General features: G+C 43.4%; 1 protein-coding gene and 1 long non-coding RNA gene across 2 annotated transcripts in view; both read right to left on the reverse strand.

Moving 5' to 3' along the window:
• LOC311587412 overlaps positions 1 to 27,269 on the reverse strand; it is a 91,802-nt gene that overhangs the window by 15,322 nt on the left and 49,211 nt on the right. The gene's annotated exons all lie outside the window — the stretch shown is intronic.
• The window catches only part of SAR1B (secretion associated Ras related GTPase 1B), a 34,529-nt gene that overhangs the window by 5,780 nt on the left and 1,480 nt on the right, over positions 1 to 27,269 (reverse strand). Inside the window, exons 2-4 of the mRNA XM_084764393.1 lie at positions 12,226 to 12,301; positions 7,020 to 7,139; positions 3,231 to 3,296 (exon numbers count right to left, since the gene is read on the reverse strand). Coding sequence (XP_084620519.1) covers positions 3,231 to 3,296; positions 7,020 to 7,139; positions 12,226 to 12,283 — 244 coding nt within the window. The 5' untranslated portion in view covers positions 12,284 to 12,301. The remainder of the gene's footprint in view (positions 1 to 3,230; positions 3,297 to 7,019; positions 7,140 to 12,225; positions 12,302 to 27,269) is intronic.

Raw genomic sequence — 27,269 nt, forward strand, 5'->3', positions numbered from 1 at the left:
ACACATGGTGCACACGCAGACACAGTGACTCTCAATAAGTTCACTACAAAACCACTATGAACTCTCATCAACCAAATTTAAGCAGTAAAAAACATATATGTGTGCATGTGTATGCAGTTTTTTTTTTAACATTTCTCCTTTCTCAGGTTTAGCTAGTAATAAATATAAAATCAATGAGAGAATGATGTTAGTACCGGGTACAGGCTTGACAAATTACAAACTATTGTATTCAAAATAGAAAACAGTTAATTAATGAAAATATTTTAAAACTGTACAACCAGCTAGGGACCAAATGTTGAACACATAACCACATACAGACATTTCATATTCAACTATAAGGACATCTTTGTGGGGGCTGGAGAGGTGGCTCAGTGGCTGAGATGGATGCTCTTCCATAGGACCAGGGCTCAGTTCCCAGCACCCACAAGGTGGTCCACACCACCTGTAGCTCAAGGCCTAGAGAATGTGACGATCTCTTCTGACCCCTAAAGGCACCAGGCATGCATTTGTTGCGCAGACAAACATGCACGCAAAACACTCAAGTAAGTCAATCTAAACAAGAAACATTTTTCCTTTGTATTTGAAAAATAATTCTCCATAGTCTTCATGGTTACCTAGTTTCTGATGACAAATGTGTTGCTTCGCTCTTTTTTACATGTATTATTTATTCTGTGTGTGAGAGTACACACGTGGGAGCAGTCACCCCACAGTACATGTGTGAGGGTCAGAACACAGATTTTGGGAGTCTATTCTCCCCTTATACTGTGAGGACCACGAGGAACCGGACTCTGGCCATGGACTGAGCAGCGAGCACCATATCTGCTGAGCCAGCTCGCTGGGCTGAGGCTGTTCTTCCCATGAGGGTTATGAATCTTTTTGCTTTTCTCCTCTTGGTGCTCTTCTTTTTTGTGGGTCTCAGTGCTGTCTGCATCATACTGTGCTTGGTGTTCTTTGCACCTGAGAGGTGACGGTTTTCTTAGATTTATTTTATTTTACATGCATATGTGCCTGCATGTATGTCTATGTACTGCTTATGTGGCTGGTAGTCAAAGAGAACAGAGCGAGCTGATTGCTTGGAACTGGCTGTGAGCCACCGTGTGGTTGCTAGGGTTGAGCTGAGGTCTTCTGCAAGAGCAACCAGTGTTCACCACCACTGAGCCATCGCTCCAGACCCAAGTTTCAATTTTCATCAAACCGAAAAAATTGGGATCTGTTATTTCTTTTTTCTTTTTCTTTCTTTCTTTCTTTTTTTTTTTTTTCAAGACAAGGTTTCTCTGTGTAACAGAGCCCTGGCCGTCCTGGACTCTCTTTGTAGACCAGGCTGGCCTCGAACTCACAGAGATCTGCCTGACTCTACCTCTCAAGTGCTGGGATCAAAGGTGTGTGTGTGCCACCACTGCCAAGCGGGATCTGTTATTTCACTTAATTGTTTTCTATTCCTTTCCTAAGGAATTCCTGGCACATGTACATTATACCCCAGCTTTTAATTTTTTTTTTTAAATTTTATGTGTATGAGTTTTGCCAATGTGTGTCTAACCATTGCCTGCAGAGCCAGAAGAGGGCATGGAGTTACAGATAGTTGTGAGGCATCATGTGCCTGCTAGGAATTAAAACCAGGTCCTCTGGAAGGACAGCCAGTGTCTTAACCACTGGACCAGCTTTCCAGTCCATTCATAAACTATGGGTTCTTAAGCTATGGGTCAAGAAAATCTGACAACAATAATAGGTTTCTGAATGCCCAACAACCAAACAATGAACTAAAAACCAGGGAGTCTTGATTCTGGCATTGCTATCCCATGTATGCCGTCACAGCACTTGACGTCACTGCAGCCCGAACAACACTGCTTCAAACACTTCGGCTCAGATTCCAGACTACTGTGTGCTGGGAACTGCAGGATTTTAGCTGTACAGACAGTTTTCTACTCTTGCAGAAACACAATGGTTTAATTTCGGCAAAAAAGACTTCCAATATTTTCTTCCCACCATCCCTCAGTATGTAAGTATCAAATTAACATACCTTTGGAATTATTGGTTTTGACTGCTCATTTAAAAACTGCTGCTTAAGTTGCTGAATTCAGTTCCATAAAAGGAGGGAGGAAAATCACTGACTGAATTCTAGCTTGAATTAGGATAGAATTTTCAGCAGTTTCTAAAATGGTCCTGACCATACTTTTGCCTTTTTGCACTATGCCTTATGCAAAGCAGCATTCTTGGCATCGATGGCTATAAAACAAGCCACCAGAACTGGAGAGCTGGCTCGGTGGTTAGGAGCACTTGCTCTTGCAGAGGACCTGAGTTTGATTCCCAACACTCACATGCTGTTCTCAACCATCTGTAACTCTAGTCTCAGGGGAATTTGATGTCCTCTTCTGACCTAAACAGGCACCAGGCACACATACGGTGCACAGACATACATGCAGGCAAAACACACATACAGTAAATCTTAAAAAGAAGAGATGGGGGCAGTGTGGCACATACTTTTAATCTCTACACTCAGGAGGCAGAAGCAGGTGGATCTCGGAGTTTAAGGCCAGCCTGGCCTACAGAGTCCAGGACAGCCAGGACTACAGAGAGAAACCTTGTCTTGGAAAAAAAACAAAAAGAGTTTGAAAAATGCTAAAGATTCTCTGTCTCACAGTATAAAATATTCAGCCAAGATTTAACTCTTTATGTAAATATAACCAAGTACAGCCATCTTATTAGTATCCAAAATTGTCCATAAGAGGTAATATTATCACCAAAGAATTTTTACAAATAAATTTATTATTTATTATTAAAAAATTAATTTCCTAAAGTCTAAGAAACCATGAGGGTATTTTTTTTTCCATTATAGACTTTTTAAAGGAGAAAACTATTTATTAGTTTTTTGTTTGTTTTTTCAGACAGGGTCTCTCTGTGTAGCCTTGGCTGTCCTGGACTCACTTTGTAGTCCAGGCTGCCTCCCGAGTGCTGGGATTAAAGGCATGTGCCACCACACCTGGCTCATAATCTGATTTTGACAACAGGTGAGGAGTAGCCTGATGAAAAGAGAAAATAGAAGCTAAATTTTCCTCAGACCTCACTGCTATGAGCAGTTCAGACTTCGGTGAATCAGAAGTACCATGTATCCAGTGCTATCCTTAACCTTACTCTGCCTTACTTGAAGAACATGGAGTTCAAAGCTCTGGACCATAGCGGCCACACTTATTAAAATTAGGCTAAAGCAGAGACTAAGAGAAATAAAATCTTACCTTGGACGTGCCCACCCAGATCAAAAGTTGTGAAAGTCATGCCAGCAATAGTGAGTTCTTCTGAAGCTAAATAAAAACAAGATTATTTTAACAACATAATCAGAAATTTGCCAAGCAGGCGAGCTCATGTCTGTAACCCAACACTTAGGAGGTAAAGGCAGAAAGAGCAGAAGTTAAGCCCATCCTTGGCTACAGAACAAGTTCAAAGCTAGCCTGGGCTACAAAGACCTGTTATGTTCCATTTATCTCCTCATTGGGTTCATATTTTCCTTTAAATCCCTGATCACAAGATCTTTTTAAATTTAAAAGAAAGAAAGAGAGGGAGGGAGGAAGGAAAGGAAGGAAGGAAGGAAAGAAAGAAAGAAAAGAAAAGAAGGGAGGTCAGTCAGCAAGATGGCTCAACAGGTAAAGACACTTGCCACCAATGACCTATCTTTGGTCCCTAGAGCCCACAGGGTGGAACAAGAGCACTGCCACCACAGTTTGCTTGCTGACCTCCACTTGTAGCACAGCATGTACCCTACCCCTGAGTAAGAAAGTGTAATGAAGGAAACACAGAAGAACCTTTCAAGCTTAATTTTTTGAGGTAAGTCTCATGCAGCCTAGGCTGGTCTTGAACTTGCTATGAAGCAGATCACAGGCATGATCCACCATGCTCAGTTTATGCAGACTATTTATAGCTAGGCTAGGCAGATATTCTACCAAATGAGCCACGTCTCCAGTCCACCAGAGCTGTCTCCTTATCTACTAATCCTATCATCCTTTGTTACTCCTGGGTCTGTTTCTTATGATAGATTTTTCTCCTGATTATGGGTCACACTTACCTACTTTTTGCATGTCTTACTAATTTTACATTATAAAATTACAATATACACTAAATGTTACTGTGTTGTTTTTAACTGCATTCTGGTGGACTTGCTCTTTCTCCAGATGTGGCTCCTTAGGGAGTTCTACTTCACACACGCACACGGGTGTTCTGCACACTCACTTCACACATGCACACGGGTGTTCTGCACACTCACTTCTGGAGTAACCCCCCAGTCTCCTTCCTCTGGTGCTGTGCTGGCAAGTGCTAGCCTCCCAGTTCTGCTCTCTGTCTCCTCAGCTGACTGCACTATCGGGCTTTTCTCTTTCACCAGAGTTGAAAACCACCTTCTGGAACAAAGCTAGAACACAGAAGAGTTATTTTTCACTCTCTTAGGAACTGCAGTCCTGTGCCGGCTACTGCTCAGTGTTTGAAAACAACTGCGCATGTGTGTTTCCGTCTAGTTATCTAGCGTGTAGTGGGAAAGACTTCCAGACTCTGTTATCTTCCCTCGTGGAAGTTCTATAGAGAAGTTCCCCAAAATCACAACAAAATGTCCACAGAACTACATGGCGCCAGAGCATATAGAGTTAAGGAACTCTAACCTGGCTGGGGTAGCTCACACACAGCTCCAGTAACTGGGAAGCTATGGATGATGAAGGGGGATGAATTTGAAGTTAGCTTGGGCTACACAGCAGGACTCTATCTCAAAAACTAAACGGAGAGAATTCTATGTAGTGTTTCAGGGTCTGTACTCAGAGTCACTACATAAAGAAAGGGCAATGCTTGGATGTGGCTTCCTACCCCCTCCAATAGTGACATCCTGTACACACCTATCAAAGAAATGCCAACCTAATAAATTAAGGTACAAAACAGTCTGAGATGCTGACGTCTCCTGTTCCTCCCATCAGCCCCCGACCTAGACCTTGTCCCTAGAAGCAGCTCAAGTCTATCACCATAGATTACTCTGGCTTATTCTAAAAATTTCACATGAAAGTATCACATGACAGGGAACTTCTTGTTACCAGCTTCTCTCGTGGAATGTGTCATGACTGAGGTCTATCTTATTTTTATTTTTTGAGAGTCTTATTTATCCTGGCTGGTCTGGAACTCTATGTAAACACTCAAACTTAGGACTTCCAGCCTGACTCTCAAGTTCTGGCCCTCGGGTGGCCCACAGGCGTGCACACCCAGCTGGCATTCCTCTTGCTTGCAGAACGTATGCTGCCACTTTCCTTCTCTTTTCTGGACAAGGCTTTTGGTTAGTACATATTCTCACTTTCCCAGACTAATACCTAGTACTAGAATTGCCAGACCAAAGGACATAGGACTGTTACTATTTCCACACACACTGTAAGTGGAAAAATACAAGTTGGAATGAATGTGAGTTGCAAGAAAGCTGAGACAGGCACTTGCTCTGTGCCCTGCAGTTTCCTGTGTCTAGATTCAGGTGTGACATACAGCAGGTGCTTAAGAAATATTCCTGGAGACGGGTGTGGTGGTGCACACCTTTAATCTCAGCACTCAGGAGGCAGAGGCAGGAAGATCTCTGAGTTCGAGGCCAGCCTGGTCTACAGAAAGTTCCAGGACAGCCAGGGCTACACAGAGAAACCCTGTCTCAAAACCATAACCAACCCAAACAAAACCAAACATTTGTGGAATCAGTGAAAGGAGCAATCCTAGCAAGCAAAAGAAAAGTACTCACTGAGCTCTTCTACTTCTGCCATGTTCCTCCCCCCAATTCCCTTTTTAAAAAGAATTAAGTTCTTTTTAATGTTTTGGTTTGGTTTTTTGGTCTTTCTTTCTTTCTTTTTTTGTTTTCCTTTCTTTTCTTTCTTTCTTTCTTTTTTCTTTTTTTTTTTTTTTTTTTTTTGGCTTTTCGAGATAGGGTTTCTCTGTGTATCCTTGGCTGGCCTCGAACTCACAGTGATCCGCCTGCCTCTGCCTCCCAAGTGCTGGGATTAAAGGTGTGTGCCACCACGCCAGTTTTATAATGTTCTTTTTACTTTAGGTATGTATGAGTGTAGGTGTGTGCATGCCAAAAGTATAGGCCAGAAGGCTACTCTTTTTTTGTTTTGTTTTGTTTTTTGAAACAAGGTTTCTCTGTGTAGCCCTGGATGTCGTAGACTCACTTTGTAGACCAGGCTGGCCTTGAACTCACAGTGATTCACCTGCCTCTGCCTCTTGGGTGCTGGGATTAATGATGTGCGCCACCACTGCCTGGCCTTCATTTCTATTTTTTGAGACAGAGTCTCATGATGGAGCCCTGGTTGACCTAGAATTTACTATGAAGACCAAACTGGCCTTGAACTCACAGATTCAGCTGCCTCTTCTTCCAAGTGCTAGGGTTAAAGGTGTGAGCCACCACATGCATCCTTTAATTAACTTTTTAAAAAATTAATTATTTTTAGTGCATTGGTGTTTTGCCTGTACATGTGTGTCTGTGGGAGGGTGCCAGATCTTCTGGAACTGGAGCTACAGACAGTTGTAAGCTGCCATGTGGGTGCTGAGAACTGAACTCATATCCTTTAGAAGAGCAGCCAGTGCTTTTAACCACTGAGCCATCTCTCCAGCCCCTGATTAACTTGTTTTTAAACTATATCTGCCTGGTTTATAATTTTTTCACTGTACAGCTACAGATAAAACTTAGCCTTCTGTTTCTTTCTTTCTTTCTTTCTTTTTTGTTTGTTTTTGTTTGTTTGTTTGTTTGTTTGACCTTCTGTTTCTTTCTGCTGCTAGCTCTGTAGTTTCTGATTCTGTAGCGTAGGCTGGGCTCATAGTATAGCCAAGTGCAGGGATAAAAAAGTGTGAGCATTGCTTCTAGATCTTACTTTGTGCTCTGGGAACCAGGTCAATTACTATTTACCCAGCTATTTCAGAACAGGCTGAATAGTCTCATATTTTATTAATCAAAACCCCAAATCAAAAAAAATGTTTGGGCAGGGCCTATGACTCAACATTACTCACATGGAGGAAACACTTACTGGGATGCAGTGTTGGGACGTGCTGGCCGAGCCTGTCGTCCTTCAGCATGTGGAGCAGCGTCGTCTTCCCCGCATTGTCCAATCCCAGGAATACCAGCTTACCAGTTTTCTTATACAGTCCTGCAGAGGAAGAGCTGTGATCAGTCGAGTGACATCAAACATGGGTCAGGAAAATGACTTTATATTTGACATGACTTACAAGTTACATGCAGTTCTTGAGCCGTCTAGAGACCCTGGATGTGCACTGCCCTCCTGCTCTTCCCTTTAATGTCTGTGCTTAAATCTATATTAAAACCTAATAGAGCCCAGCTTTCCCACACCTGCAATCCCAGCAGTTAGGAGGTAAAGCAGAAGAATCAGTAAGTCAAGGCAATTCTTAGCTCTATAGCAAGCCTGAGGCCAGCATGAGCTACCTGAGGCTTTGTCCCAAAAATGAAAAGCTAAGACAAGCATGGTAGTGCACGCCTTTATTCCCAGCACTTGGGAGGCAGAGGGAGACAGACCTTGCCTGGTTTACAAACTTCCAAGGCAGCCAGGGCTAATAGAGACTCTTGTTTAAAAAATAAATAAAGCAGGCACTGGAAAGATGGCTCAGCAGTTAAGAGCACTGGCTGCTCTTCCAGATGGACCCAGGTTTAATTCCCAGCACCAGGATGGCAGCTCACAACTGTCTGTAACTCCAGTTTCAAGAGATCCAACATCCTCACACAGACATGCATTAAGGCAAAACACCAATGCACATAAAATAAAAGAAGTAAATTATAGCCTTGGCTGTTCTGAACTCATTTTGTAGATCAGGCTGGCCTCAAACTCACATTGATCTGCCTGCTTCTGCCTTCCAAGGTGTGTGTGTGTTTTCAAGACAGGGTGTCTCTGTATAGCTTAGGCTGCCCTGGGCTCACTCTGTAGACCAGGCTGGCCTTGAACTCAAGAGATCAACCCACCTCTGCCTCCCAGAGTGCTGGGTTTACAGGTGTGCACTACCACACCCAGCTTCAGTATAACAGTTTTTGGAGGGGAGGGTTCAAGACAGGGTTTCTCGCTGGGCGGTGGTGCGCACGCCCTGAATTCCAGCACTCAGGAGGCAGAGGCAGGTGGATCAAGACCAGCCTGGTCTACAAAGCAAGTCAAGGCTACACAGAGAAACCCTGTCTCAAAAAACAAAAAGAAAACAATTTAAAATCTATACACTATCCAAGCATGGCAACAATAACCATAATTCCAGCATTCACCGGTGAGGTGGAAGCAGGGCATCACGCCAGTTCCAGGCCAGCTGGACTACATAGCCAGCCCTGTAATCTTAGGAGGCAGAGGCAAGAAAAATATGAGTTCTACACCTACCTAAGTAATTAATTGAGACCCCCATCTCAAAACAAGTTTTAAATTGGGCTATGGATGTAGCTCAGTGGTAAATGACTTGTCTAGCACATGGAAGGCCTGTGTTGTAATGATATAGTATGTAATGCTATATATATATATATCATATATCATGTAATAATCATATCTATCATTTGGGACCTCACGTAATTAAAGAACTAAGTTTGGAGCCAGCTTGGTGGTGCACACCTGTAATCCCAGCACTAAGGGAGGCAGAGGCAGGTGGATCTCTGTGAGTTCAAGGCCAACCTAGACTATAAATTGAGTCCAGGACAGCCAAGGCTACACAGAGAAACCCTGTCTACAACAGCTGAAGCTTGTTGCTCCCACTTGTCTACAGTACGGTGAGGTGGAGCCCTTGTTAACCTGAGGTAATGCCTATACACTGCCCCAGAAAGGCATTGCACAATTACTAACATCATGTCTTCAAGAAGGCAGACCACATGAAAGTAAAAGAATTTTTTTCTTGGATGAAAATAAATCATTTAAAAAATAAATTTGGGTGCCAGGAGGTGGTGGTGCATGTCTTTAATTCTAGTACGCCTAAAATCCCAGCACTAAGGGAGGCAGGTGGATCTCTGTGGTCCTCTCACTTTATAAACCAGAAGAGTCTGGTCTACAAGGTGAGTTCCAGGACAGCCGGAGCTACAAGGTGGGGCCTTGTCTTAGGGAGAGAGGGAGGGAGGGAGAGGGAGGAGGAAGGAAGGAAGGAAGGAAAGAAGGAAAGAAAAAAAAGGAAAGAAAATAGAATCTCCCAGTGTAGCCAAAGCTGCATTTAAGTCCTGTCAGCAGATGTATACCATAACACTTGGTTAGTTGCCTAAATTTTCTTTTCCTTTTTGTTTGTTTTTTCACCCCTAGCAGTCTAAATGTTAAATAGTAAAAGTACATCAATCTGATTCCTTAAAAAAAGAAAAAGATTTATTATTTATATAGTGTTTTGTCTGCATGTGAACCTGCAGGCCAGAAAAGGGCACCAGATTTCACTATAGATGGCCGTGAGCCACCATGTGGTTGCTGGGAACTGAACTCAGGACCTTTGGAAGAACAGCCAGTGCTCTTAACCTCTGAGGCCTCTCTCCTGCGCCCTCAATCTGATTCTTATAAGGGATACCTGGGACACATCTGGAACAGGTAAACTTTAGAAAGGCTGTGGATTGGAGCAGTGGATGTAATTTGGTGGTAGAGGGTTACACACACGAGGACCTAGACTCAACCCCAAGCACACTACACTGGAAAGCAAACAAAAATCAGCTCACAAGCTATATACTGGACAGACTCCTTAGTTTGCAGGCACTTCTAAGTACTTACAGACATTATTCATTTAACATTCAAAACAACTTTGCTTCAGAGTTAGGCACCTAAACCAGACCTGGGCCTTGAAGTCTGCTTACATTGTTCTAAGATGTGTCCTATTTAATCTCTTTGCTACTGTCTGTGAGGGCATGGGTGCTGCACAGTGTGCATGGGGAGATCAGAGGATTCCTACTATCCCGTGAGTCCTCAGGCCTGGCAGACAGCGCCTTCATAGCCACTTTATAGGCTGCTGAGCTATCATCTCAGCCCAGTGTCGTGTTTTGAGACAGGACCTCATTCTGTACCCAAGGCTGGCTTTGAACTCATGGCACTCCTCTAGGCTTACCTCCAAGTGCTAGATCTAAAGGCATTAACTGCCACACTGGATTGACACTCAATTAATATCAGACTATCGTTTGCAAGTTGAAAAAATAGAAAAGCTACAATAATTTTACCATGTGTGGTGCCCCACACTTTTTTGTTGTTGTTGTTTTGTTTTTCGAAACAGGGTTTCTCTGTGTAATTGATTCCTGGCTGTCCTGGACTGGCATTGTAGACTAGGCTGGGTTCAAACTCACAGAGATTTGCCTGTCTCTGCCTCCCAACTGCTGGGATTAAAGGTGTGTGCCACCCTGCCTAGCTAAATTACAATAATTTTAGAGATCCATACATTCCTTTAAAAAAATTTATTCAGATTATATCTCAATTATTATCCCCTCACTTGTATCTTCCCGTTCCCCCATTCCAGAGATCTATACATTTCTTACCCCCACAACCAGCCCCGAGATAGGGTTTTTCCATGTTAGCCCTGGCTGTCCTGGACTCACATTGTAGACCAGGCTGGCCTCGAACTCACAGCAATCTGCCTGCCTCTGCCTCCTGAGTGCTGGGATTAAAGGCGTGCACCACCATGCCTGGCCCCCGTTCCTTTTATTTTCATTTTAATAGCTTACAGTGCTACACCCCCTACCTTCCTTTCTTTTCTTTTGTTTATTTTCTTTTTGGTTTTTAGAGACAGGGTTTCTCTGTGTAGCCTTGGCTGTCCTGGAATAACTCTGTAGACCAGGCTGGCCTCGAACTCACAGAGATCTGCCGGCCTCTGCCTCCCAAGTGCTGGGACTGAAGGTGTGTGCCACCACCTACTATCTACCCCCTTTACTTTGAGACAGGATCTTATATGTAGCACTGGCTGTACTACATAGATGAGGTTATCCTTAAACTCAAAGATCCACCTGCCTCTGCCTCTGAGTGCTAGGATTAAAGATGTGCACAACCATACCCAGCCCCTCTTTCCAGCATAATTTAGTTAGTTCCATCTTCTATAAACTGATATACCTGAATTACAACCCACCAGTCCAGTCAAATACATTTTAAGTTTCTAATATTTTTTTTTCTTTTTGTACTCCATGGACTCTGGGGATCATCAGATTTGGCTCAACACCTTAGTTCATTGAGCCATAGTGTTTTGCTTGCACATGTGTCTGTAAGCTATGTGTACACCTGTGCTTGAGGACGCCAGAAGAGAAAGCTGGATCCCCTGGAATGGATTACAGATGATTGTTAACTCCCATGTGGGTGCTGAAAAGTCACCTAGGTCCTCTGGAAAAACAATCAGCACTTTTGTTATATATATATATATCAGCACTCGGGAGGCAGAGGTAGGCAGATCGCTGTGAGCCTGGACTACAAAGTGAGTCCAGAACAGCCAAGGCTATACAGAGGAACCCTGTCTCGAAAAACCAAAAAAAAAAAAAAAAAAAAAGCACATAAACTAGGCAAGAAGCAATAAGTATTTGTTAAGAATGTTGCTAAAAATAATAATAGAAGTCAGGCTTGGTAACACACACCTTTAATCTCAGCACTAGGGCTAGAGACAGAAACTAGAAAATCTCCATGAATTCCAGGCTAGCCAGGGCTACACAGTAAGGCTCTGTCTCTAAATAAATAAAATTATAAGAGACAGGCTCATTAGTGCCAAGGCTAGGAATGCAGCTCAGTGCTAGAGCATCTGCCTAGCATATGTGAAGCCCTCGGTTCAATCTCAAGTACACTTTAAAAAAAATGCACGTGTGTGCGCACACACACACACGTATGTGCACAACCATACCCAGCCTCTCTTTCCAGCATAAATATATTTGCACACACATGTATACATATTTTTGGGAGCTACCATCACACACATATACATATTTTTAATTGTCATTTTATAGATAAGCAAACTAAAGGTAAAGTAGAAAAAGTAAATTATCCAAGTTTATATAATTTAAAAATGTTTAAGCTCATTCTGAGGAGCAGGCTGGCCTGGAACTTGCTTTAATCTTCCGATCTCAGCCTCCTGAAGGCTGGGATACAGGTGCGCTCTCCCACACCTGACCTAAGACTGTGATTTCAAGGAGGTGAGTCATTGGATGTATTTCATAATTTCAAAGCTCACTTTCTTAACCACAGGCTTACATAAAGTCTCTCTACAAACAAGTGCATTTATATAAACAGGGTCAAATGCAATAGCTACAAAGAGCAAAGCTGAGGTTACCTAGAAACTGCAGCACACTGCTGAAACCACTGTAAATCCAGTCAAATATGAAGGACATGTCCAGATCTTACAGGGTCTGAAAAACAAGGTGTAGTTAGATACAGCCGTCAGCATGGCCAACATACATAAAATACTGTCAGATGTTAAACATGTCTCAGTAACCCTCCAGCCTCACACAAGTGTCAGGAATGTAACACAAGGCTGGTGAGAGGGCTCAGTGCAGAAAGGCACCTGCTGCCTGACGTGCTCAGTCCAGTCCATGGGATCCACATAATAGGGAAAAACCAACCCACAAGTTGCCCTCTGACCTCTACACATACATTGTGGTGCACATGAATACAAACCCATAAACAATAACAATAAAACTCTGTTATCCAGGCTAACAGAATCTCATTTATACTGATGCATAAATCTCAAAAATGCCATTAAACTATTAGGCAGAGACCTTTCTTTGTCCATGAAGGGAACAAAATGAATTACAACAACTGGGGCTAAGAAAAAAATTGAGCCAAGGATCTCTTTGAGTTTGAGTCCAGCCTGGTCTACAAAGTGAGTCTAGGACAGCCAAGGCTACACAGAGAGACCCTGTCTCAAAAAACCAAAACCAAACCAAACCAAACAAACAAACAAACAAAAAAATTGAGCCAAGTATGGCAGCCAACAACTATAATACCAGGATTTAGGGCAGACACAGGTAGATCACTGCAAGTTTGCAAACTGTGTAGCAGTTTGAGGCCAGCCACAGCTGTATGGTGATTTCTTGTCTCTTTAAAAAAAAAAAAAGGCTGGGCGGGGGAGAGATGACTCAGCAGTTAGGAGCACTGGCTGCTCTTCCAGAGGTCCTGAGTTCAATTCCCAGCACCCACATGGCAGCTCACAGATGTTTGTAACTCTGGTTCCAGGGGATCCAACACCTTCACACAGATATACATGTAGGCAAAACACCAATGTACATGAAATGAAAATAAAATTCTAATTTTAAAAAAGCAGTAAAGGAAATAAACTATCTAGGTTGCAGTATAAACTGGGATAAAATCTTTTCAAACCTATGTTAGAGCCAAGCATGGTGGCACATCCTTGTAGTGCTAGCCTTTGGTAAGCTGAAGCAGGAGGATTGTGAGTTCAAGGCCAGTTTAGACTACAGGGTGAACTGTAAGATTCTGTCTCAAAAAAAGAGAAAAATGGGGGGAGGGGAGGGCTAGAGCAATGGCTCAGAGGTTAAGAGCATTCCTGCTTTTCCAGAGACTCTGTGTTCGGTTCCCAGCACCCCGTTAGGTGGCTCACAACAGTCTGACTAGCTCCAGGGTTTCCAATGCTCCCTTCTGCCTCTGAGAGCACTGGCACACTTGCTTATCTCTCTCCCCCCAACACACAGTAAAAAGAAAATCTTTAGAGATTTAAAAAAAATAAATTTTGGAAATAATCTGTTTTAATATATGGATATATGAGCTATTTATCAAATCTTTGTTGTAAGATCTGAGAGTTGGAGAGAAAAAATAGGGAGAAAAGAAAACAAGTTGTTTCCATGCTTGATATCTGAGGTAAGAAGTGGGGGGGGGGGGGCACTGGAGAGATGGCTCAGAGGTTAAGAGCACAGTCTGCTCTTCCAAAGGTTTTGAGTTAAATTCCCAGCAACCACATGGTGGCTCACACCCACCTGTAATGAGATCTGGTGCCTTCTTGTGGTGGGCAGGCACACGTGTGGGCAGAGTACTGTATAAATAATTTTTAAAATCTTAAAAAAAAAAAAAAAAAGGCTACAGAGATGGCTCAGTGGTTAAGAGCGCCGCCTGCTCTTCCCTGAGTTCAATTCCCAGTAACCACATGGTGGCTCACAACCATCTATAATGTGATCTGATGCTCTCTTCTGGCATGCAAGTGTACATACATGTAGACAGAACATTGTATATTTAATAAATAAATAAATCTTTTTTAAAAAAGAAGAAGAAGAAGCAGAAGCAGCAGCAGCAGCATGAGGGACATCCTTGGCTGGGTAGTTACTATAGTTCAAGGCCAGCCTGGGCTACATGACAACAACAACAACAACAACAACAACAACAAATAATAATAATAATAATAATAATAATAATAATAATAATAATAATAATAATAATTTCTTAATATAACAATAAATTTAATATTGTTGTTGTTGTTATTGTTATTATTATTCCAAATTTGGCAGTATAAGCCTTTAATCCCACACAGGCTGATTTCCAAGTTAGAGGATAGCCTGGTATATTTACTGAGTTTGAGACTAGCCAAAGCTGTATAATAATAATTATTAAGAGTTTCCAAGCTAGACTTGGTGTCATAAGTTTGTAATTCCAGTTACTCAGGAGGTTAAGGCAGGATGATCACCAAATTCAAGTCTTGCCTAGGCAACACTGCAGGCTCAAGACCGAGTAAGCTTGGCATACTTGGTGAGAAGATGTTCAAAAAGAAGTAAATAAAAGCCTGGGATCAGATGTGATAGCAGTGTGATTGTGGAGGCAGGAAGAAGATGCATTCAAGGCCAGATTCAGTTACATAGCCTAGGCTTTCTATCTCAAAACAAAACCAAAAACAAACAAGCAAGCTCACCCCTCAAAAAAAATAAATATAAATATAAACTGTAAAAGCTCAGTGCATGGGGTGGTGATACGGCTTGATGGGCAAAGAACTTGCAGTCAAGTCTGATGGCCTGAGTTCAATCCCTGGGAGCCACCCTGCAAACTTTAAACAAATCTTTTAAGTCACAGTAACATAGCTTGGCAAACTAATGGGGTAAAGAAAAACAAGACAAGCTAGGCAGTGGTGGTACACATCTGTAATCCCAGCACTTGGGAGACAGAGGCAGGTGGATTGCTGTGAGTTTGAAGCCAGCCTGGTAACCCTGTCTCATGTGCCACCACACCCGGCTTGACAGAAAGTTTCTTGAAAGAAGATATTAGACACATAAATGGCTTCCATAGGTCAACAAAATTCACTTCCTAGCTGTGGATGAATAACTCTGAACCTCAGGCTAAGTCACAAATGTTGGGAAGGCTGTGCTCTCTGTCATCCTTTGGACATGTCCTGTTTGCTCTTTCGCCATCTCTGCAGTAGGCTGTCATGCCATGAGTGGCTGAAGAGGGTAAGCAGCCTTGTGCCCACACCACCTTAGTGTGTGAAAAGAGACCAAACCCACCTGCAGCTTGTAGGAGCCCAGCTCCACTCTCTGATACTCTCAGTCCTGGCAACGGGCTCTCCCTTCTCTTCTTCCCTTTCTTGAACTAGTTTGAGAGGGGTCAGGTAGGTGAAGCCAAGGTCTCACCCACCGAGCTCCATCCTTAGCCCTTTAGTTTAATTTGGGGCAGGGGCTAGGTCCCACTAAATCCCTCCAGCTGGCCTCCAACTTATATCCTGCCTCAGCCTCCTGAGTATCTGGAAATTTTGGTATACAACCCCATATCTAACTCAAATTTTGTTTTTGAGGTTTTTTATTTGGTTTAGTTTTTGCTTTTCTGAGACAGGGTTTCTCTGTGTAGCCTGGCTGTCCTGGAACTCATTGTAAACCATGCTGGCCTCAAACTCTGATATCTACCAGCCTCAGCCTCTGCCTCTGTTGCCACCACTACCACCGCCACCACCACCTGGCCAAATTTTGTTTTTATAGCCCTAGAAATGCAGTTTGGGATCAAACACACAGAAAAGCTATGGATGTAATGAGAAACATGAGCAGGATGCTTATATGTGAATTCTAGCACTTGGAGGGATGAGGCAGGATTCTGAGTCCAAGGACAAAGCCAGTTCCAGGCCAGCCTGGGCTACATAGTGAGCTCCTGCTCAAAAGTATGCCTTCCCCTAAAGGTTACACCTCCTCCTACCTTATTATCTGGATGACCCGAGTAGGGGTTGAGGGTATAGCTATGGTATGGACAGCACTCTAGGTTCAAGCTCCAGCACCAACAACCAAAACAAAATATAGAAAGATATTGGAAGTTAGAGAATATACATGAAAATTTTATCTTTCTAAGAGATTTGAAGATGCCATATTTAATCAAAGAAAAACATACAGCAGGGGGCTGGAGAGATGGCTCAGTGGCTAAAAGCACTGTCTGCTCTTCCCTGGACCCAGGTTCAAGCCCCAGCACCCACATGGCAGCCCACACCTATCTGTAACTAGTTCCAAAGGAACTGATACCTTCAAACTAGTGCGCATAAAATAAAAGAAAGTAATTAAAAAAACAAAAACAAAACATACAGCAACAGAATACGCTGAGATAAACATTACTAAGAATACAAAGAGGGCTGGGCGGTGGTGGCACACGCCTTTAATCCCAGCACTCGGGAGGCAGAAGCAGGTGGATCCCCGTGAGTTCAAGGCCAGCCTGGTCTACAAAGGGAGTCCAGGACAGCCAAGGCTACACAGAGAAACCCTGTCTCAAAAAAACAAAAACAAAACAAAACAAACAAACAAAGAGAATGACTCTTGTGGCTCTCTCAAAATAGCTGTAGAATGGCAAACTAGCTACACATATGCAATCTGACCAAAAATTGCTAAAACCCTGAAATCCAGACTGTGGTGGCTCTCACCTTTAACCCTAGCACTTAAGCTGAAGAGCTTTGTTTGAGGAGGCTTGGGGAGATGACTCAGCAGCTAAGAGCATTGGTTGCTCTTGTAGAGGACCTGGGTTCAGTCCCCAGCATCCACAGGATAGGTCACAACCACCCAGAACTCCAGTTCCGGAGTTCTTACTCTGATCTCTGAGGCTGCACACACGTGTGCTGCACACACATACAGATAGGCAAAATACTCACACACATAAAAATGAACTAAATAAACCTAAAAGGAGGAGGATTGTTGTTAAGTTCAAGGCTAGCCTTGGCTACATAGTAAGTACCAGGTCACCCTGGACTCCAGAGTGAATTCCTGTTTCAAAACAAATGAACCGTGTTGTGTGGCTCATGCTGTGACCTCAGAGTTTGGGAAATGGAGGCAGGAGGACCAGAAGTTCAAGGTCATTCTTAGTCATGTAGCTAAATTGAGGCCAGCATGGGCTACATGAGATTCTGTCTTAAAACAACAAATGTCGATGGAGAGATGGCTCAGTGGTTAAGAGTGTCCTTGCCAGTCTTCTAGAAAACTCAAGTTAGGTTCATAGCACCTATATCAGGTGACTCACAACCTCATGTAACTCCAGTTCCGGGGCATATGATACCCTCTTCTGGACTCCAAGGGCAACTGCACTTATGCTCCTGGACACACACACACACACACACACACACACACACACACACACACACATCTTAAAACAGGGCAGTGGCACACACCTTTAATCCCAGCACTTGGGACACAGAAGCATGTGGATCTCTGAGTTTAAGGCTAGCCTATTCTACAGAGCGAGTTCCAGAACAGCTAGGGCTACTCATACAAATTCTGTCTTTAAAAAAAGCAAACAAAAGAGAAAGAATGAAGAAAAGAAAAGAAAGAAATACTAGCTGGGTGGTGGTAGACACCTTCAATCCCAGTACTTGGGAGGTAGAGGTAGGCTTTGACTTTATGACTTTGAGGCCAGCCTGGTCTATAGAGTGAGTTCCAGGATAGCTAGAGCTACATAGTGAGATCCTGTCTTAAAAAAAGAAAAAAAACCCGAGTGGTAGTGGCGCACACCTTTAATCCCAGCGCTCGGGAGGCAGGCGGATCTTTGTAAGTTTGAGGACAGCCTGGTCTACAAAGTAAGTCCAGGACAGCCAAGAATACACAGAGATCCCTGTCTCGAAAAACCAAAACAACAACAACAACAACAAAACAAAAAAGCCGGGCGGTGGTGGTACACGCCTTTAATCTCAGCACTTGGGAGGCAGAGGCAGGTGGATCTCTGTGAGTTCAAGGACAGCCTGGTCTACAAAGCAAGTCCAGAGAGACCCTATCTTAACGCCCCGCCAAAAAAAAGAAAAAAAAAAAAGAGAAAAAAATCTTAAAACAACAACAAAAATGTAGATGTAGCGCAATCCTAGGACTTGGGAGGTGAAGGAGGATAAGGATGATCTGCAGGTTCACAGCAAGTTTGAGGAAACCAACTGAGAGCAACCAATGGATGCAGCTAGTGACGGGGGCTGTGAGTCACACACTAGGCAGGCACTACACGCCTGGCTCCCCACCACAGTATACAGGCCGGAGAGACAGTGCTGAATCACTCACTCAATTACTTTATTTTGGCTGAGGGTGGGATGGGGTTGAGACTCATGGTCTTGATCCATGTTTTAGGTTAGTCCCAAACTTTCAAATTCTCCTGTTTCTACCTCCTGAGTGCCGAGATCATAAGTGTAGGCCACCTCAACTCACTATAGTCATTCAATAAAAAACCAACAAAACCAAACAAAGCTGCTACCATTTATTGAATCTCTATGGTTCTCAACCTTCCTAATGCTGTGACTCCTTAATATAGTTCTCCGTGTTGTGGTGACCCCAGGCCTTAAGATTATTTTTGTTGCTACTTCATAACTGTAATCTTGCTACTGTTATGAAACGTTTTTCTTGTTTTTCTTTATTTTATTGGTTTATTTTTTTGGTTTTTCAAGACAGAGTTTGTGCGGCCTTGGCTGTCCTGGACTCATTTTGTAGACCCAGCTGGCTTCGAACTCACAGCAATCCACCTGCCCCTGCCTCCTGAGTGCTGGAATTAAAGGCATGCACCACCACGCCCAGCCCTTTTTGTTTGTTTGTTTGTTTTGGGTTTTTTTGTTTTTCAAGACAGGGTTTCTCTGTGTAGCCTTGGCTGTCCTGGACTCACTTTGTAGACCAGGCTAGCCTTGAACTCACAGAGATGCACCTGCCTCTGCCTCCCAAGTGGAGTGCTGCGATTACAGGCATGCACCACCACACTGGCTGCCCTGTTATGAATCTTAATGTAAATATTTTAGAGAAAAAGGTTGTCAAAGGGGTCTTGAGTCATAGGTTGAGAACCACTGGTCCAGAGGTTAAGCCCAAACTCTGGAGCCAGGACCTGATCACTTCCTGTCTACCTTAGGCAACTGACTTTACTTCCCTTACCTGTAAAATGGGGTAACAGCAGCTGAGCTGTTGTTGTGAAGGTTAAGTAAGTTAGTGGCACAAATACAGCATGAAGTGAAACATTAAATAATGTCCCTAGATGTATTATTTCTTCTATTGCAGTCTACAGTATTCAGCAATTATCTGTATCTAGATGTCTCTATCTCACTACTAAACACCAAAAAACCCCTCAATATATTGGTGTTCCCATTTTATAGAAGGAACTGGTTATATTAACTAAAAATGTCCACTTCAGTGATTAGTGCATCTAAGTTTCAAATCTGTACCTTTTGGACTTCTACACCCATACCCTTCCCCTCACCTCACACTAGGTGGCTCTAAAGTGTTTTAACAAGTCTGGGTATGGTGGGTGCACACCTGTCATCCCAGTGCTGGGGGACAATGGCAAAGTCACCTGAATTCAAGGCCAGCTTGGCTACTTACCCAGGTCTAGGCTATCATCTGGTACACAAAAGGTATTCTGCCTCAAAACCCACAAAAGTGAGTTAGGTCTAATGGCACCAGCGTGTATTCCTATTACTTAGGAGGCTGCAGCAAGAGGATCTTAAGTTCAAGGTTTGTCTGAGCTACTGAGTACACAGCTTAGGAAACGTGGTGGGACCAGTCCCCAAACCAGCAAAAAGAGGTCTCTGCATATAGCTATGGTAGAGAGTTTGAGTAGCACTTGGGAGGGTCCTAGGTATAATTCCCAGTATAAAAATAAAGACATAATATGTTTTAATCATTATCCTTTACCCCTGCAGTGCTTAGGATGAAACCCACAGCCTTAGACAGGCTGGCCAAGCGCTCCACCACTGAGCTACATCAGTGGCTTTTACTGTTTGTTTGTTTAAGTCACATCTCACATTTAGTTAAGCCACAATCCTACCCAGAGCTTACAGTATGACTCTGCCTGGTGCACATTGAAGCCCCCTGGTTAAGAAATCTGATTCTCTCAGCACAGTAGTAGATACCTTTAGTCCTCAAATAAAAAGTCACATCCTAAACTACTAACTATCATTGCAAATGGCAGAACAGCCCTGTCAAAATGTCATCTTGGAAGTGACTTGCTGCAGAGCCAGGTTAACAGCAGCTCTCTATTTGTGGGAACCGTCTCAGCTTCTACCTGTTACTTCAGCATAATAATTTAGGTGACAAATTGTCCATTGAGTCTATACACCCTATATGACAGACGAAGAGCTTCCACAAGTGTTGGAGCTGAGAAATAATTCAATCACATTCATGGCCTAGCACTCCAGAGTTTTCTCTACTTATCTCTTAGCTACCTTTCCAAGCTTAGTGCACATAACTTCCCTTCCTTCAGCTTTCCCTGGATCAAAGTACTGGTGACCCACACTTTGTCATCAGAATGTCCTTCTACTGTGTCTACTTAAAGTCTTCCTGCCTCTGCTACCCACCAAAATGCTATGAATAAGTCATACGTGACACGATCTTTTAGGAAAAACAGGGGTGGATCATGGAATGCAGGAAGGCCAGAAGAACCAGAAGAGTGAGTAGCAAAAATGAAAGAAGGTAGTGACATCAAATGCAGCTGCAGAGAAGCCACAGCCGGCTGCAGTTACACAGAGGCAAGTGTTGACTGCCTGGGAGGCTCTCGATGGAGCCATGTCGTAGAAGGACCAGTGGCCAGGACTTAAAGCAGAGACAATGCTCTACATAGTGAGTCCAGGACGGCCAAGGCTACACAGAGAGACCCTGTCTTGAAAAACAAAAAACAAAAAACAAAAAACAACAACAAAAAAAAAAAAGCAGAGACAATGCTATCTCTGATTCATAAACTGTGACTTTGAAAGAGTTACAAGTTTCTCCTGAAATACCTGCCAGCATGTGGTGAAGATCAGATGAGCTGAAACACACAAAAAAGCCAGGGAGAAGGCTCAACAGGGAAAAGAGCTGGCCACACAGGCCATGACAATCCAAGTGTGCGCCCCAAAATCCATGTCAAGCCAGCTGCTGTGGCACACAGCTGTAATCATAGTACTCCTCTGCTGAGATGGGAGACAGAGGCAGCAAGTTGACTAGAGGTTTTAGGGGGAGAGGGCAACTAGCCCGGAGTAGAGTACACAGCACAGCAGCAGAAACAAGACAGATCCTGCTTCAATGAGGTAGAAGGTGAGACCTGACTCCCCAAATGCATTCTCTGACCTCCAGGCAAACCGTGCCTGCCTGGCTGCATACATAACGCATGCGCGCGCGCGCGCACACACACACACACACACACACACACACACACACAAAGTTAAGCTGGCTGCTATTATTGAGATATGAATGAAGAGGCTAGAAGACAGAAGGACAGTGGGGAGGTTCTCTTTCTCTTTCCAAAAGTTTGAACCATAGCATGGGGTTGGTTCAGTGGTTACAACACTGGCTACTCTTGCAGAGGACACAGGTTTGATTCCCAGCATCCACATGGTGGCTCACAACCATCTGTAACCCCAGCCCTAGGAGATCTGATGCCCCCTTCTTACATCTATAGGCACATGGTGTAAATAATATAAATACAGGCAAAACTCTGGTATACATAAAATAATAAAACTAAAAGTAAAAAGTAAAATAGATTTTTTAAAAGTTTGAAATGGATGTGGTAGAATGCTTCTATAGTCCCAGCACTGAGAAATCTGAGGCGGAGGTCCCAGGACAGCCTGAGCTAGATAGTGGAAGTCCAAATATATAAATAAATTTGAAATGGAATGAGAGAAATAAGATTTGTTTTCCAGGAAGGGTGAGGCTTGGGTATAATGATAAACTGAAAGGAAAAAACTTCTGGAAGAGCAGGGCATGGTCACACACCTTAATCTCAGCACAAAGGAAGCAGAGGCAGATGGATTTCTATGAGTTCAAGACCAGCCTGGTCTACACAGCAAGTTCCAGGAGAGATAGCTACATAATAGAGAAAAAGCAGAAGAAAAATTTTCCAGCATATGAGACGACTCCCAACTTTTCCAGTTAAAATACAGAATTTGGAATATACTCGCCGTATAAGACTACCCCTCTTCCAGCACACACCCTGGGCAGCACTTGGTCATGTGTCTATCTGCAGGCAGGGCAGACAGCCAGGCACTTTATTAGAGTCCGGCAGACAGCCAGTGCCAGCCTATACTGCCCCTTTAAGGCACACTCTACACTCAACCTGAAGTTGAATGGGTGAGTTCTGGTGAGAGCCAGTCCATGCTTACATTCTCCTCCTCGGGGCAGCTTGCTCCTACCTGCTGCACACTCCACCCCCAAGCCCCCCCCACCCCCCCACCCCCCCCACCCCCCACCCCCGCTATATGCACTGGATATATGAAACAAGGGGAAGCAAGCTGCAGGTAAGTACCTAGCATATAAGTCGACCCACCCCTGACTTTGGCAAAGATTTTTTTCAGGGGGGGGGGTTTAAAAAGTCATCATATACACCGGAAAATACGGTAACCACAAGCTTGAACTGAGGGCAGCCCTTCCTCTGCGAGGAGAAGAGAGGTCCAGGAAATTTGTGGAGTTGGCAAGAATCTGACCCCAAAGATGAAGAGGGGTGGTGGCACATGCCTATAATCCCAGAATTTGGGAAACTGAGCGAGAAGACTGACTTGTAGGCCAGCTTGGGCTACATATATAGTGAAATCCTGTCTTAAAAACAGTGGAAGTGAGGAAAACTTGAAATATATAAGTTGTATATTGTATTGTATTGGCAGATCAAGCTAAATGATTGTCCAAAAGGCTGGGAGTGTAGCTCAGCGGTAGCAAACTTACTAAGAACATGAAAGGACCAGGATTGAGCCCTAGCACTGAGTCTGTTTGTTTGTTTATTGAGACAGGGTTTCTCTGTGTAGCCCTGGCTGTCCTGGGGTTCACTCTGTAAACCAGGCTTTCAATAAAGGCATGACCCACCACCACCCTGCCAGCACTGAGTTTAAGGGGGAAAAAATCACTATGCATGGTAGCATATGCCCTTAATCCCTGCACTCAGGAGGCAGAGGCAGGTGGATCTCCGTGAGTTCAAGGCCAGCCTGGTCTACAAAAAAAGAAAAAAAAAATCATTGGAGATATCTAACAAACATTCACAGCAACCAATCAGCACTGATTTTTTTTACCCTCAACACCCCTTCCTTACACCCCACCTTCAGTGATGTTCAGCTTTAGACAATTCAGACTTCCAGGACAGAGAAAAGAGAGCTAAGGGGAGAGGGTGTGAGTGTGATCCTGAAGCTAAGGGGAGAAAAGAAGAACATGAGAATAAATAGCACTTGGAGGGCACCGTGAGAGGCACTAATGTGAGCTGACCCTCGGTCCACAGAGTGGACAACAGGATGAGGGTAAGGAAAACAGATGTAAGTGGTGACCAAAGGCAAGCTTCCCACAAAGTAGAGGGAAAGACAAGTGTGGGTCTAGTGAAAGGGGGAAGGGGTGAAGTAGACCACGTGCCTCAGAATGGGGAAGAACAGGGTTCAAGGAAGTTTGTGTCTGGGTGGTGGCAGCTCTAAGGTCGAGCATCAGCATGGAAAGATAAAGAGACATTGGGGTGAAAGGTACAGGAAGCCAGGCCAGGCGGTGCACTGTGACAAGTCACAGACTCATCTAAAAGAGCAGAGGGCAACACTATACAAAGCAGCGCCAAGTCAAGAGGCAAAGTCTTCACTGGGATGACGGTTTTTCAGGGAGAGCTACAAGAAATTGTGGAGGGCGGGACAAGGTAAGCCTTGAAGGAAAAGGACTTGCCTGCATCAGGGTGGCACCAATCTACTGGTAGAAAATTTACCCACAGAAAAATTACCTAATCACACAGAGAAACTTGAGAAAATAGATATTTATATTTCTATAAAATTACAATTTACAGAGAAGATTAGCATGGCCCCTGTACAAGGATGACACGCAAATTTGTAAAACGTTCCATATTTTTGTCAAGGCTTTGGGGGGAAAATTACAATTTACTAAACTCTCAAAAGAAGCCAGGAATTACTAAAACAGAATTTGCTATTTGTTTTTCTTTTTTCAAATGGAAGTAAAAATAAAAACACTCAGCTAAGAATAAAGTCACTTAGCTACAAACAGACACCTGAGCCCTGAGAACAGGTTACACAACCCAGAAAACACATCACAGAGACATGTGAAGAGCAAAGGTCATTGACAAGGAAACATACCACATCAGCAGATTTATTTATTGCATGAACACCAAACAGGAAAAGGCTCTGCAGATTAAAAAGCAATCTACTCAGGTAACATGAAAATCAGCGCAACAAACAGAACTCAGGTTACAAATCACTGCCTAAAACTGTCCCATTGAACTTGTATGGAAAGCTCTCTCTGTGAACTGTCCATGTGGGCAATCTTGAGAGCAAGCAGATTAGCCCTGTCAGAAGGGGGGGAGGCACCGACTGCTAACGGGGTTGGGTTGCTTTCAGAGGTGAGAAAAAATGTTCTGGTATTAGTGGTGAGGTTGTGTAACATTGTGACTATATTGAGAACACTATGAACACTGTAAATGGTAAATATTATGGTATATCAAGTCTAGCTCAACAAAGCTACCATTCAAAGTAAAAACCTTAAATGAGCATTTTATGTTTAAAACTCATTTATGAGAAAACAGAATCCTTATGCTTGAGGTTTTTGTTTTTTTTCTTTAGGACAAGTTATCCTGTAGCTCAGGTTGACTCCTCCTTCATCTCCCAAGTGCTAGGGTTATAAGCATGTACCACCATGCCCAACTTAATATTAATACTTTTAATATGAAAAATTAATAGCATTTTCATTTAAAAATCTACTGACTTATTACTCTGTGTGTGTGTGTGTGTGTGTGTGTGTGTGTGTGTGTGTGTATGTGTGTGTGTGTATGTGTTAGGGGCTCATGCGCCATGACAACTGTGTAGAGGTTAGAGACAGACTTGTGGGCTCTGAGGCTTGAACTTGGGTTGCCAGGCTTGTGCAGCAATCACTATCACCTGAGGAGGTACCTCACCAGCCCATTGTCACTGACTGCTACCATAAGAAGTACTAGGATAGTGTCCTGTAAGCCCAGGTACAGACCAGGTTCACTACAAACCAACCAGTGTGGCACACACCTGATCAAAGCTATAGGCTAAGGCTAAGGCAGAAGGATTCCTGGTTTGAAACCAGCATGAACTACATCATAATTCTTTCTTAAATTTTTATTGAGACAAGGTCTTACTGAATAGCCCTGGTTGACCTTGAACTCACCATGCAGACCAGGCTGGCTTTGAACTCACAGAGATCTGCCTGCTTCTGCCTCCCCAATGCTAGGATTAAAGGCATACGCCACCACTCCTGGCTACAAAGTGATAAGAGGAAGGAAGATTTAGGTATGGTGTGCTTGTCTGTAATTTGTAACGCCAACATCTATTACCTGACAAGATCATAGTGAGTTTAGGCCACCTTGGACTAATGAGATTTTTGTCTCCAACAGACAACAATGATGACCTAAAACAACACAGCAAACACAAGCAAGGCACAATGATACACAAGTATGAAAATATCAAAATAGGGGCTGGAGAGACAGCTCAGTGGTTAAGACCTCTTGTTCCTGCTGACTCAGGCTTAGTTCCCAGCACCCACGTAATGGATCATAACATCTGTAACTCCAGTTCCGAGGGATCTGATGCCCTCTTCTGGCCCACAAACACCAGGCATGCATAGAGGACATATACGTTCATACAGGCAAAACACCCATATATATAAAATAAAATAAAGCCGGGCGGTGGTGGCGCACGCCTTTAATCCCAGCACTTGGGAGGCAGAGGCAGGCGGATCGCTGTGAGTTCAAAGCCAGCCTGGTCTACAAAGTGAGTCTAGGACAGCCAAGGCTAAACAGAGAGACCCTGTCTCGAAAAACCAAAAAAAAATTTAAAAAAAATTAAAAAATAAATAAAAAATAAAATAAAATAAAGCTTTTAAAAAATCACAATAAACTCATTTTTTGTATGCTAACTTAAAAAGACTAATTAAAAAGATAGAAAGGAAGGGCCAGCAAGATGGGTCAGTGGGTAGGGCAACTGTTGGCAGACAAGCAGAGCAGAGTTTGGTCCCTAGGACATAGTCAGAGGAGAAAACTGACTTCTCCATGTCCACAGGCTGGATATGGTCAACATGGCATGTATACAAGACAGACACATAGAATGTTGTCTGTCATCTAATTTACCACTAGAAATACAAAGGCCAGGCTTGAGACGAAGCTCAGTTAAAAGAGTGTTTACCAAGGCTGCAGCTTGATCCCCAGTGGCACATAAAAGCAGGCATGGGATAGCACACAGGCCTGAAATTTCAGCACTTGGGAGGCAGACAGGAGGCCCAAAGTCCAAGATCCTACTTACTTACATAGCAAGTACAAGGCCAACCTTGTACTTAACTCATAGTTTTTTAAAAGTGGGTACTAGCCAGGCATAGTGCTGTACCCCTTTAATGCCAGCACTCGGGAGGCAGGAGGATCTCTGGGAGTTTAAGTCCAGGATAGCCAAGGCTACAACAGAAACCCTGTCTAGTTCAAAAGCAAAAACAAACAAACCCCCAAAACTAAAAAAGGGAAAGAGGGAGGAGAGGGGGAGAGAGAACTTGAGAGGCTGATGGGGGAAGCAGCGGAAAGAGAGACTTGAGTATTGAACTTGGACTTGCCTCTAGTGGACTAAGACAATTCAAATTGGTTATCTTTGATAACAAATTCCATCCTCAAAACACCAATAGAGGGCTGGTGAGGTGGCTCATTAGGTTAAAGGTGCTTGTCCCCAAGCCTGAAAACCTGAGTTTCTTTCAGAAACCCACATGGTGGAAAGCATTCAGTTCCCACAAAATGTTCTCTGACATGTACTTCCTGGTATGATCTCTAACACAGACACACTCAACAATAACCAAACTTTTTCTAAAAACTAGATACAATAGAGAAACTTTAATTTCACAATGCAAAAAAAAAATAGTAATTTAAGTGAGTTTTTCAGCCAACTGCGTACTTAAGAGAGGAGGGGGGACGAGGTGAATCACTACTCTAGTTTGTAAGCTGAGGGTGAGGTGGCAGTGGCTGATA

This window comes from Acomys minous, assembly GCF_964271855.1.
Source record: "Acomys minous genome assembly, chromosome: 16".
Taxonomy (NCBI): domain Eukaryota; kingdom Metazoa; phylum Chordata; class Mammalia; order Rodentia; family Muridae; genus Acomys; species Acomys minous.